Here is a 14576-nt window from a genome sequence, read left to right as displayed (position 1 = left end):
ATATGGCATGAGCTTTGGCCACAACCATGTTTGTTTGCTTTTTGTCTTAGTCTTTCTAGTACACTAGGGGGGGAGGAGGGGTCCTTTGGCCCCCGGTTTCGGCTACTTTTCCTTTTGCCAAATCTTTACACATTAAGGGTTTATCTAGACTTCTAGAGCCCGCTTTAAGTTGGGCTTCAAGTAGCATTGGACACTACCTGCCGAAGGTTCATGACTTCGTTTTTGTAGCCAATGTAATACAACAACAGTATGTTTACACGCACCTGTGAGACAAACATTATCTAATAATAAAACTTGTGCCTACCAATTGAAAACATTCACAAGACAAATCGCATCTAGATCAGTACCTACTCGTTGTAATACTATTGACCACTGAAATACTATTAAGTGAGCTCGTCATATTTTTTTAAAGATAAATGCTGTGGATGATACCTTAACACTTAAGAATACGACAGGAGCCAGCAGTACTTAAAAATACTGAATTAAAATCCGAGACCTGGGTTCTTGAATTCAAATTACCCAAAATACGAGAAATGGTAGAATAGAATAGGATTCTTTATTGCGAAACAATGGTACATTTAGTTGTTACAGTAAACGGATGTGAGAACACATGGCACCCTGTTAAGGCATTGCAAATAAATCTTACATCTAGGTAGTTTATGAACATTAGAACTATGCCTAAATTTATATTTAATTAAAACATTTTCTTAACTTATTTCTACTAACAATTAAATAGTTGTACCTACATTAGTATTTACACAGGGGATTAGTATTAGTACCTGGTACACTGTTAAAAATATTCAGGGAATTTTACATAATTTTAGGGCAACTTTCGTTGCCCTAACTTTTCTGTATTTTTACATAATTATGTAATTTTACAAGGCGTAGGTAATTTTACATATCGACCTGATTTCATTATTATGTAATTTTACATTTATGTAATTTTACATAATCAAACAAATTGACGGTTATGTAAAATTATATTTATGTAATTTTACATAATCATGCTGTCAGATATGTAAAAATCTCACTTATGTAATTTTACATAATCTGTAAAATTTCATGTATGTAATTTTACATATACGTAAAATTTCACTTACGTACTTTTACATTTTTTTCGGTAATATTACAGAGTAATTATGTGTTTTGTTACAAATTTCGTATGTATAAATACATAAAGTTTGTGTATTAGTAATGATTTTTATGTATGATTACATTTTATTCAGTAATATTACCGAATTATTATGTATTTTGTTACAGATTTCGTCTGTAAAATTACACCAACTTCATGTATTATTAATGTTTTTTTGAGTATTTTTACTTTTTATTCGGTAACATTACACAATTATTATGTGTTTTGATACAGATTTCGTATGTAAAAATACATTAGGTTTTTGTATTATTAATGATATTTTATGTATATTTACATTGTATTTGGTAATATCACAGAATTAATATGTGTTTTATTACAGATTTCGTATGTGAATTTACACAAAGTACATGTATTATTAATGATTTTTTTAAGTATTTTTCCTTTTTATTCGGGAATATTACCGAATTATTATGTATTTTGTTACAGATTTCGTCTGTAAAATTACACAAACTTTATGTATTGTTAATGTTTTTTTAAGTATATTTACTTTTTATTCAGTAATATTACCGAATTATTATGTATTTTGTTACAGATTTCGTCTGTAAAATTACACCAACTTCATGTATTATTAATGTTTTTTGAGTATTTTTACTTTTTATTCGGTAACATTACACAATTATTATGTGTTTTGATACAGATTTCGTATGTAAAAATACATTAGGTTTTTGTATTATTAATGATATTTTATGTATATTTACATTGTATTTGGTAATATCACAGAATTAATATGTGTTTTATTACAGATTTCGTATGTGAATTTACACAAAGTACATGTATTATTAATGATTTTTTTAAGTATTTTTCCTTTTTATTCGGGAATATTACCAAATTATTATGTATTTTGTTACAGATTTCGTCTGTAAAATTACACAAACTTTATGTATTGTTAATGTTTTTTTAAGTATATTTACTTTTTATTCAGTAATATTACAGAATTATTATGTGTTTTATTACAGTTTGCGTATGTGAATTAACCACAAACTTTATGTATTTTTAATGATTTTTGAGTATTTTTCCATTTTATTCGGTAATATTAATGATACAATTTATGTATTTTTACATAAGAAAACTGTGATTTTAAATATGGGCAAGGTAAAATTACTTGTTGTTTGTGTATTATTACCTGTAAAATTAGGTAATATTTCATGTTATTAGGGGATATTTTTCTGTAAAATTCAATACAAATTCTGTACATTTACGGTAATTCTCCGGATTTAGTTATTAATTAGTTAGTTTTTTTTTATGTAATTAATTAATGCAGCCTGTCTGCAGACTGCATTTATTAAAATACATAAGAAAACAAATACCAACTTGCCAATAGCAAAATCCTGAGAATTATCGATAGCATGTGAATGTACAAAATTTGTATAGAATTCTTTAGGAAATATCGCCTAATAACATGTAAAACGAACTAATTTTATCAGTTATCAGTTAATTTTATCATAATATACAAACAACAAGCAATTTACAGTTTGGAGGTTATTTAATAAAAAACAAAATTACAAAGAAATAAATTTATTGAAGTTCTTGCACTAAAATGATAGAGCACACGTCTACATGCATATCTACATGCATAAACACACATACCACGCAGAATTTTATTAGTTTTATAGCAACATTGCGAGTTAAACACTTATCTAACTTAGATTAACTTAACACTAATTTGTAAACTACTTGAAATCAAACAATCAAAGCATTTTCGCACGTACTATAGCCGGAGAGCTAGCCACGGAAAAAGGTATGCAATTTATAGAGCAACGAAATCCCTATAGTTAGTGTGCCATACCATCATTATTAATTAATCCGGGCGCCTGGCAGCTTTTCAGCGGTGGGTGCGGGAGTGGATGGGAAACAAAGGGGTTGTAAAATCAATTGAAGGTGTGCAATTTATAGAGCTCTGTGTTTGGTGTGATAGGTATAATAGCTAATTATGTATTTAATTCAAATATAACAAAGCAAGGCGTTTTATTCGGGGGAAAAGTAGTGCCAGGTGCCAAGTGCCAGGCCAAATTGCACCTGACTCACAATTGCTTTACGCATAGTGTCTTGAGTCTTCTACTTTTTCCTAACACTTACCTAGGCGTAATTGAACAGTGTAGTACTATTATTTATTCTGTGACAGAGTACAAAAAGTAGAAGACATACGACACTATGCGTAAAGCAATTGTGAGTTAGATGCAAATTGCTCGTGCTCTTCGACAGGCGCACAAAGGATTGTGTACTTTCATCATCTGGCACTACTTTTCCTCCAAATAAAACGCCTGAAAAGAAATAACCCTTATTAAATTCTCAACAAAAAAGGTATTTTATTCATTTTGTTGATATGGTGCACCATATTCATGTTATAGCTAGATGAACTTCGATAAAATTTTACCGTTCAACAAGCTGGTTTTCTCCATACGATTTCTGACCGTCTAGCATGAGTTGCGTTCTCGCGTGCGAGTCCATACTTAAAATCGCGCACGAGAACACAACTCATGCTAGACCGCCTGTCATTGCAGTACTATCACGTATTATTATGTTACATATATTCAACTTCAACAAGTTAATACATGAATATGGTAAGTCTTACCAAACAGTTGCATGTAACTTTTTTTGTACAAATTTGATTAAGGATTATTTCTTACCTTGACACTTTTTTCCAGACTCTAATACTTCCCTCAAAAAATTAAAAAAAAAACCATCAACCGGGACATATTTCATGCTAAAAAGGGGGGTTGTGTCAGGGGTAGGGGAGGGGACGCTAGTGTGCGTAAAGCACCATACCCAATGCTATCATACTACGTTCATTTAACGCTGGCTGTAATTGTTTTTCTTCCCCATACATTAGAACATAACGGGTTATACCCGCTAGTTACCACCAAATTCTTACAGTGGTAACTATGTACTGGGAATTTTTTTCCCAGTAGTTACCACCAAAATTTTGTTAGAGTTAAATACTAATAAAAGTACAGTATAAAATACAGGTTGTTTTTTTTATAGTCACCTGCATTAATTTACGGGGATGTAAGTCATACTGAACAACTTTTACTATGGAACCAAAGGCGAAAAAAAATTGACTCTCCCATACAAATATCAACATCAATTTTTAAGTAAATTTATGTTTTAATCAATTATTATAAATTGATTAGTGTTTCACCAAACCGAGTTGGTGGTAACTATATACGGAGAAATATTTTTCCCAGTAGTTACCAGTGGTAAAAGGTGGGGGAAAAATTCTCAGTAGTTACCACTGGTAAGAACTTGGTGGTACCTAGTGGGAATAACCCAACATAACTTGACGGAATCATTTATGGAAGAACAATTTAAACATTCCACTCACTTGCTCGCGCACTTATTTCGAACCTAGAAATGAGTCCGCGCGAAAGTTCACTACAAAACAGGTCGAAAACTGCACAAATGCGCACCTGAAAAACAGAAATGTAGGTGTATTTCCGCCGGCCGCAGACCGAATATTCGGCCGATCGTCAGGCCGTACATCCAGTATTCGGGATCGGGCCAAACAACTATCCGTTACATCAATAGTTCATTACGTACAAAGCCCTAATAAAATATTGAAGAGAGGTAGTATTACGTGACAAGTGACGATACCTTATCTTATAGGATCAAGAAAGAATTCAAATCATCGAAATAATGAGTACGGGCTGCAAGGAATGGCCCAGTGATGCTTGAAGCAACGATTTTTTAGACGAAGATATGCCTTACAATATATTTATAATTATGAGTCATATATATGTTTATAATTATGAGTCTTTTAAGTAGCACGTAAAATATATAGTGCCTAATAAATTATTATTGATGGGTATGTACTACTCGACACGAAAATAAATTAGGAAAAATATGTTCTTTAAAAAAGAGTGTACAGATGTGTGTACTATATCAACTATGAAGTCATTTTTCAAAAATATATACAGGGTGATTTCAGGGTCGTGATCCAGAACCACTTTTTGTGACTCTGTAAATGATCCACATTATCGTATGGTAGTATTTGATTAAAAGATAATTACTTTAATTATTCTTATTTTTCAAGTAAAATTATTGTTATACTAAGTAATTATGGTCACCCTATGACTTTTGACATACGCTGTATGGAAAGCGACAAGATGTCACATTGAGTAGGGTCACCAACTTGTATGCAAAAATGTTTTTTCCTACTTGTCATCTGGAAAATCATCATCATTATTGGTGAAAAACAATAATTAACAACATCAAAAAGCTCATCTTTGGATTCTGTATGATGTCTGGCTCTCTTGCTCCACGACCCCGAAATCACCCTGTATAGGTATATAAACCCCTATAACGGAAACCTATGTGTGTTAATAATAGTGTGGTAGCCTGTTCCTATTATGGTCTAAGATCCCACATATACAGGGTGATCAATCCAAATGGGTCAGTATGGAGAAGTCAGAAACTATGAGAGATAGCGAAATCTGTTCTTAGGAACCATGGCTTCGATTTTAGATTTAATAATAATGGCATTCAATTTTTTTTTTATCTATCATACATAACCGGGATTCGAACATGGTCAATATTCTTGTTGTTTGTTTGTATGGCAACTTTTAAACGATGCGTGATAAGGTGGGAGGTGCTCGACCAAATATCATATAGGGCCCCGAGACAAAACAAACTACATAAAAAAAAATCAAAATGGCCGACATTTTTTTTAATTTTTTCAAGTTGGTACGAGCGCACTGAGATTTGGCATGCGGCGAGCCTAGGGGCCCAAGATTACCATGTCAAAATTTTTGTTTGAAAAAATCCAAAATGGCGGCGGACACGGGCAAAGTCAAATAATCTCCAAGTAGGTTAAGCGAGTCCGAAGGCCTTAGCCCGGAGCCTTAAACACGACCCAACACTTTTCCTATTGAGCGTCGCGTTTTGGGAGTCGGGGTGGAGGCTCCGGGCCTTCGGCTGTCTGCCGGGGTCGGCTTTCAGCCTCCCGGCCTGAAGCTGGCCCTTCGGGCTCGCTTAACCTACTTGGTAATTTGACTTTGCCCGTGTCCGCCGCCATTTTAGATTTATCCAAAATGTTTTTTTTGACATGCTAATTTTGGGCCCCCAGGCTCGCCGCATGGTTCCTAAGAACAGATTTCGCTATCTCTCATAGTTTCTGAATTATACTGACCCATTTGGATTGATCAACCTGTATAAGCACCCCCCACCTATTACGCATCGTTTAAAAGTTGCCATACAAACAAACAACAAGAATATTGACCATGTTCGAATCCCGGATATGTGTGATAGATTAAAAAAAAATTGAATGCCATTATTATTAAATCTAAAATCGAAGCCATGGTTCCTAAGAACAGATTTCGCTATCTCTCATAGTTTCTGACTTATACTGACCCATTTGGATTGATCACCCTGTATAGTCGACCTTCACCAATCTGTCTGACGGATGAAACTATGAAAATATGAAAGAAAATATGTTCCAGAACATAAATAAATAGGGTTACCTAAAGAAATATGGTCAAGGCTAATTTTAATAAAATTTTTGAAAAAAAAAATTTTCGGCAAATTTCACCGATTTGTCTGACGAACGAAATAAGTTTCAATGGAAAGTAAACAGGGTTGCCTGCGAAAATCCGGTCAGAAATAAGGGTTGCCAGGCTTTTAATTAAAATAAGAAGGGAAGACTTTTAGCGATAACTCATAAACGGCTTAACTGATCAAGTTTGTTTTAATTTTATTTGATTTAGTTTTTTAAACACTATTTTCATTTTTTTCATATTATTTGGACAGATGGTTCAAAAGTTAGAAGGAAAAACCGTTTTTTTTTTCTAAACGATTAGTTCGATATAGGGTTACATACATTTTTTTTCTTGTTTTTTCGTTTGATACCAGTGTTGTAAGATGATATTTGATATGAGTTTTAAAATAAATAGGGTTTTCAAAAAAAAACATGAAAATAGTGCTTAAAAAACTCACTACATACCACCAAGTTATTACCAGTGGTAACTACTGGGATTTTTTTTCCACCTTTTACCACTGGTAACTACTGGGAAAAAAAATCCCACTAGTTACCACTAACTCGGCTTGGTGGAATTTTATTCCCAGTAAGTAGTTACCACCTAAATATTGTTAGAATTCAATACTTATAAAAACAGTAAAAATAGTATAGTATAAATGTAGCGTGCTGTAATACATGAAATTAAAAATAGCCTTGACCGTATTTCTTTAGGTAACCCTATTAATTTATGTTCTGGAACATATTTTTTTTCATATTTTCATGCTTTCATCCGTCAGACAGATTGGTAAAGGTCGACCATATGTGGGATCTCCTACTATTAGTTTTTTTGTATCAGCATCTCTGTCATAAAGTTGTGAAAATTTGTCACACAAATCCCGTGCAATCACTCTGCAAGCTGATCTTGGTGTTACTTTTGATTCTTGGAAGAGTTCAGGTTCCGTCACACAGGCGCGTTTTCAGGGCGGGGCGTGAGCGTTTTATATGTAAAAGCGGCGCGCCAAGCTCACGCCCCGCCCTGAAAACGCGCCTGTGTGACGAAACCTTTAATCTGTTATACAGTTCTCACGATAGCGTTGACTTCGGCATTAGAAATCGGTTTACAATCATTTAATTTTGTCACTAACTACTACTACTACTAACCGTATTAAAGAGACTATTGAGCGAAACCAAGGTTCCAAAGTGTTCGGAAGTCTATTGTAATAAATTATTTGGCAAATTAACGGACATTTGAAGGCATAATTAATTTGTTTATTTCAAAAGGGTACAATCAGATACTCTGGTACAAAAAAAGTATACTACCTATTAATAATTGGTCCAATTCGTGAATTTTGTCACACATTGATCTTGCGACTGAAACTCGATAAACCTAGCTAGAAGTTTCTAAAGCAAATCTAAATAAGCATGATGCAGACATATAAAATGGCAATTGTCAATAATATGTGTTTTATAAGTGTTAAAATGTAGCAAGCTTTGGTAGTCACTACATATTTTTTTTTCATTAAGATCTGATTGAGGTGTAAAAAGCTTTTGGCATAAGCCTATTTCTGAATTATATTGAAATTTATGATTACATCCAATGAAATATGGATTTTCATACGTATCACTAAATAGAATCATCTCTACTTCAAGGAAATTCAGTACGTTTTCTTCATGTTTATAGAGAAGGTAATCGCCTGTTGCATAATTTATCCCCCTGTAACCTATTTGCGAAGCCGAGAGGATTGTTCCAGGGGTGGTGTTAGAAATCAAGCACCTAACGCTTGATGGTAGTTCGTCGATTCTGTGTACACGAGAATGTTTGGAAAATAATTTGGTATCATACCGAATACCCTGAGAAAGATAACCCTCGTGTAGTTGATGACGATTTGATAGTGAAAGTGTGATATTGACAAAATTTGGAAGGTGTCGGACAACGTTTTTGAAAAACCTATGTTTGCTTTCAAATCTAAGCGTCCAAGAATAGATCAACGGTCCATGAATTCTCGTCAATTCACCATAGTGTAATAGGTAGTGATGTTTAGGTCTTAGCGGAGTATTAGGGAATAACTGTTTCCTAAGTATTAAATATTCTTTTGTGCCAGATGATAATAAAGCTGTTTGACCAATAGATATCTCATATGCGCAAATAAGTTGTGCTATTTCCCGCAACTTTATTATCATTTGCCAGACAGGGTCGTGAATATTTACAGAGTTTAATAAAATTAGCGGCAAATAATTTAGAAAATGCCAGTTTTCAAGAGCTTGACCCCCTATTTTAACAGAGCCAGCTTTAAAGGGTGGTGGCACACTTTTTTTTTCCATTTTCGACAAACGTTCCATTTTCATGTTTAAAAAATTTGGCGTAAAGCTTTTGTTATTGATGAAATAGTTGATAGCTAAAGCGATGTCAAATTGCACAACACCCTCAAATAAATCATGTCCTAAACACGGAGGCAAACCGTCAATGACATGATAGTTTTCGATTTGGTTAAAAACGGAGTCCTGTTTAACCCCTCGATTATGAACCGATGAACTACCATCCTCATGTAATTGGTTAGAGATTTTTACGTCTTCGTTATAGTCTTCAATAGTTCTTTTTTTTCCTAACAGTATTGGATTTTGCGCAAAAGGTTCTTTCTCAATTAAACAAAACCTGCAAAAATATTTTACATTAAAGTTTTCAACAAAACCACCAATGGTATGACTTCCCAAATTGTCACCAATTATTGTCAGAAGAGTGCCATAAATAATTTGATTACACTCTTTAATATACACTCCACGTGTTTCTAAGCTTCTAAGGTCTTCCGTTAATTTACCAAAAATTTTATCATGACCGAACTCTTTTAAATGTTTTTCCTTGCACAATAATACCAGTTTCATGTTATCTATTTTAGACCTATTATAAGGAAAAACATTTACCAGCGTCATGTAAACTCCTAGTATTTTATGTTTGATCTTAGATGATCCCAAGGGATTACAAACTTCAAAGGCGTCTTGATACAGTATTATTTTTAATGTGTTTGGATTATTTATGAATTCGTTATTACACATTTTTGAGCCACATGTTATATCTTTTAAAACATCATTTACTTTATTTTTTGGGTTTTGAAATTGTTCAAGAAATGTCTTATCTGCAAACCACGTTCTAATGGTGTCTATGATTGGTATATATTGTAAGGAACACATTTTGTTAAAATTGTTTCTACCTAACATTATAGAAATTGGTAACACAATGTTACAAAGTTCCGAGTAAAGTTTAAATCTTAAGTACTTGCTTGTCAACTTTTTAGACCAACTGCCATTCATACTATCTTCATATGTCGAATTGAAAACATGTTTCTCCATAGCTTCTTTAGAATCTGGATAAGTTTCAAGAGCATGTAGACATTTAATTTTAATATTTTTCAAAGAATTTTCATGGACATCTGAATAACCTTCTACCACACTGCAAATAGCATCTTGAGAAAGAAAATTTCGTGCCTCTAACTTGAGTAAAAGTAACAGCAATGGTTTCAAAAATAACAAATCAGTTTCGTTATTAAGATCCGTATTGACTTCTAAATCGTCAGACATATTACAATCTTGAATATCGCTAGTAGTAGGCTGAACGTGATCTAGGCTACTCGGGTTTAAAAAATCTTGATCTGTCAAATTCGAAACAGAGTTAAAATGATTGCGATACACATGACTTTTTAATGATGGTATACTAGTAAAAGTAGACGAACCACATGAAGTTGTTTCAGATGAAAGATTATATGGACAAGTTACTGCTTTTCCGGATTGAATATCATGAGTTCTTGAATGGTATTCGACATTTTTTAACAATATTCTCTGATTACATTCTGTACACTTAGAATAGGTTGAATTAATGTCAACTCGTGGACTATCAGTACTAGTCCCAGGCTGATGCAATCTAAAATTGTGATTTCTAAAAGACTCATAATTATTGAAAACACTCTTACACAAAGGATCAACACACGGAAATTTTACATTTTTACAGAACCTGTGACTTTTTTGATGGTTATTGTACGAAATTACTGTGGAGAAATTCTCGCCACAATAACCGCATGTAAATGCCATTACTGGATTTTACTGATTAAACTAATCACTTTATTCAGCGTGCGTCCTTTACGGACTTTACTTCCTTCTTTAGGGTTTATTTTAAACACAAACCTTTGAAGAAATTCCAATGTGTTTTGACAGTGCACTGGATATTCCATATTCAAGTTGAAGTAAGCCGCCATCAGTAGTTGTAACGACGTAGACAGACTCGCAGTTTCGCTAACAATCGTTTTTTCTACCAGCAAGTAATATATATTTTCATTATCTGTGGGCAAAAAACAAAATGGTTAAAACAGGAAATATAATAGGCTCCCAAATTTTATACCTCCTCCTCAAATAAAATAATTTATCGTATTACGTTAAGTGGCACTACTAGTGAGTAAGTGTACAAGTCTCGGGCAGCGCAGTTTTAAAAGGGTATAAGTTCCATGCAACACTTATGCCCCTTTTAAAACTAAGCTGCGCGACACTTGTACCCTTTTTCACTAGGGCCACAGGTTTATTCAATACATTTACGTTTTAACACTGTATGTTTCATATTATAAATTATATGAAACATACAGTGTGGTGCTTCGCAGGTAAGGCATTTTATCATTGTAATAATAATTAAGTCTCACCTAAAAATACAATGTTAGGCGCAGCTATTTCGGGTAGCTCTGCAACTTGAACCCTGGTTAATGGTTTCTGGAAAAGAAAAAGTTAATAAGATTAGTAAATGGAACTACTATATTTAGAATGGAACCACATCCGGAAGAAAATGGATTATGAATGAAATATATATATATATATATATATAGATACCTCATGTGCTTGGTATATGAGTTTTATATCTTCATTGAAATAAGTTGCAACCATCTGTAGGTTACAATTCAAGTTATTGTCATTAACAGTGCATGTCTTATTTTTTTTCTTCGTGATCAAAGTTTTCAACCGCTCATTCAATGCCGTCGTTTTATTTTGAAATGCATCCATACACTGGCCAGAATTCAAGGCACAAAGACGATCAAAATGCGAAATCATATATTTCTCCTCTAACAATACTGGCCATTCGTTAAGAATATGTGTTACGGCAGGTGCTGAGTTCAGAAATATCCTTTGCTGTGCATAGGTCTCGTTCATGTAGAATTCAACTTTTGATTCATCTCTTTCCTTTATGGAAGAAACCGATTTTAGCCAGTCCTTTTTAGAATCTAAAGTTTCAAGATCCACATTACCAGGATCACTGGGTTGCCATTCTTTGCAGCCAGCACTCAAATTTTTAACGACTCGAGATTTCTTTCTTGATCCTAAGGTATCCATTTTATTCGGCCTTTGTAGATAATGAACTCTCTCTTCAACTTTTTTAAAAATGGTGTGGTAGCCTGTTCCTATGAGTTCGTTTGTATCAGCATCTCTGTCATAAAGCTGTGGATATTTGTCACACAAATCTCGTGCAACCACTCTGTAAGCTGATCTTGATGCTTTTGTTTCCTGGAAGAGTTCATCTGTTACAGTTCTCACGATAGTGTTGACTTCGGTATTAGAAATCGGTTTACAATCATTTAATTTTGTCAAAAGCGACGATGGAAGTTTGTTATAGGGAATGTCAAACGCAAAGCTATTTATGCTTGTGTCGCTGTTATTGCTAATTATGCTTGTTGTTGGTGAATTAGGAGCAGTGATTGTAGACGCTGTTGCTGTGCGACTTTGATTATCGCTTTGATCAGGTTTCCAGTTATCCCCTATAAGTATAACCTCATTTTGGAGTTCTTTGAGAGCTTCATTGTCTTCTATTTCTGTGCCATCAATCAAAAAAATCTTTGATCCGTATATATTCCTTTCATTTGCTGTAATAAAGATGTTTTTTTTTTATAAAATGGTTACAATTAACATAAACAAAAAATATACAGCAATAACTTTAATATGAGAACCTACGGATGGTTAGAACATATTACAATTATTATTACAATAAATTATAATATTTTAGCATAACAGCGAGGGGCGTTGTGTCTAAGAAACTTTTTATAATCAAAGAAACGCCCCATGATTCGATCAAGTTGTGTTCAAATGTATGGGGAAGACAAACAAATTATGTAATGTAGTATGATACCTTTGAGTATGGTGCTTTACGCACACTAGTGTCCCATCCCATCCCCTCCCCCTGACGCAACCCCCCCTTTTAGCATGAAATATGTCCCGGTTGACGGTTTTTTTTTTAATTTTTGAGAAAAGTATTAGAGTTAGGAATAAAGTGTCAAGGTAAGAAATAATCCTCAATAAATTTTAAACAAAAAAGGTCACATGCAACTTTTTGGTAAGACTCACCATTCATGCTAAAAGGGGGGGTTGCGTCAGGGGGAGGGGATGGGACACTTGTGTGCGTAAAGCACCATACCCAAAGGTATCATACTACATTAATTGAATGCATCAAAATCGGTTCAGCCAAACGCGAAATAATCCCGAACAAATATACATATATACGGGTCAAACTGAGTACCTTTTTTTTGAAGGCGGTTAAAAAAGGTAAAAAGGTATCAACATTTTTCCCGAAAGCGCAGTGTTTTATAGAAGCCAAAAAAAAGTGCTCATTTTATTGCAAATTACTGAAGTTTAGATCATTACAAATGCGAGACTAAAACTCCCGCGTGTCCGGCGTGTCCAATTTGCATAGTTTTTGTGTAATAAATTTTTGAAGATCGTGTTTTAGGCCCTAAGATTTTACGAAAAACGTTAATAATTTGCAAATTATTTTGTCAACTTTCTGTTGTTTAGTTCTATTGGATAAACCATTCAAAGACGCAAATTTAGTGGCAATTGTGACTTCTCTAGGTATATTGGTTATAAAGATATTAATAAATTTATTGTTCTTGGTTTTCATTTTTTTTCTTCCATGTTCCGCCGTAGTAGGAGCCCATATTTGTATGACAGCTTCATTTATATGTCTTCTATCCACCCTATTTTTTACAAGACCTAATTCCGTGGAACATTCTAGTAATCATCGAAACACTTTATATCCGGGTTATCCGGCCGCTAGGGTTGGCACTTCGGTATTTTTATTTATACGCCATTTTCTTGGGGATATCTGGTTTCGAGTTCATATGGAAGAAAATGTGGTCCCACTGCTTCGAGAACTGATTTAGTAAGTACCTATCAGGCAAGTGAGAGTCGGGTTCGCATACGAAGGGTCTAAAAAAATTTTACCATGTCATACAGTGTACGATGACACGGATCCTCAATGTGCAACTCCAACTCGTACTTGACCCTTACTTTATTTAATTTAATTTTTAAACATTTAATAATTGGAATTTAAATTTAGGGCAGTACGTTTCAATATATTTTTTGTTTCAGATGCTGATATGGACTTAGAAGAGATACTGAATTTTAAAAGAATACCGGTTTGGAATTGGAATCGTCGTTTGGATCGCCAAGGATGATAACTGATCTGAAACTTGTATTATTTAGACTACTTATACTGAATTTTAAAAGAATGCCTGTGGATTTGGAATCGCCGTTTGGATCACCAAGGCCTAAAAAAGAATTATTGGGAGAATTTTTTGATTTTTGATGATTGGGATTAAATACAACATATTTAAAAACTTTATTTGTAATTAAATACAGAAGAGAGCTGTTGTCTATTTTTTCCGAACACCGCATGCACAGGAATCTCAGGAGTAAATCCCAACACCAACGTCCGAGTTCTGTCCAGACGACAGTTATTACGAGGTGCAAGATGGGGCAGAGAGCCTCGAAGTAGAAAATGATGACCCGACCTGATGAGCCAACTAAAAAAAGATATATACAGCAGTGTTTCACCTTACTGCATGGTAATGAGGTCCAAAAGGGTATACGTCTCTTTGTAGTCGACTGTCATACAGCTAACGACCAAAATGTAAATATTATCTACCCTAATTATAAAGAGGAAGAATTTGTAAG

The 14576-nt window shown here is 33.8% G+C and overlaps 1 protein-coding gene across 2 annotated transcripts; it reads right to left on the bottom strand.

The window, feature by feature from the left end:
• Positions 1 to 7682: 7682 nt before the first annotated feature.
• Positions 7683 to 12624, bottom strand: LOC134654486 (uncharacterized). Of its 2 annotated transcripts, none has more exons than XM_063509928.1 (3): positions 11466 to 12624; positions 11282 to 11348; positions 7683 to 10929 (listed from the first exon to the last, which is right to left on the bottom strand). In XM_063509928.1, the coding sequence occupies exons 1-3, from the start codon at positions 11961 to 11963 to the stop codon at positions 10682 to 10684; spliced, it is 813 nt and encodes a 270-aa protein (XP_063365998.1). In that variant the 5' UTR covers positions 11964 to 12624; the 3' UTR covers positions 7683 to 10681. The 2 variants fall into 2 exon arrangements, with proteins under 2 accessions (XP_063365998.1, XP_063365997.1); XM_063509927.1 differs by having other exon boundaries at positions 11466 to 12609.
• Positions 12625 to 14576: the final 1952 nt, after the last annotated feature.

This window comes from Cydia amplana, chromosome 15 (genome assembly GCF_948474715.1).
Source record: "Cydia amplana chromosome 15, ilCydAmpl1.1, whole genome shotgun sequence".
NCBI lineage: Eukaryota > Metazoa > Arthropoda > Insecta > Lepidoptera > Tortricidae > Cydia > Cydia amplana.
Note: the sequence above shows the minus strand (reverse complement) of the source record. Positions and strands in the feature narration are given on the sequence as shown.

What these genes read in the sequence shown, in the direction of transcription:
- LOC134654486 (XM_063509927.1), bottom strand. Translation starts at nt 10,682, where the DNA reads ATGGCATTTACATGCGGTTATTGTGGCGAGAATTTCTCCACAGTAATT.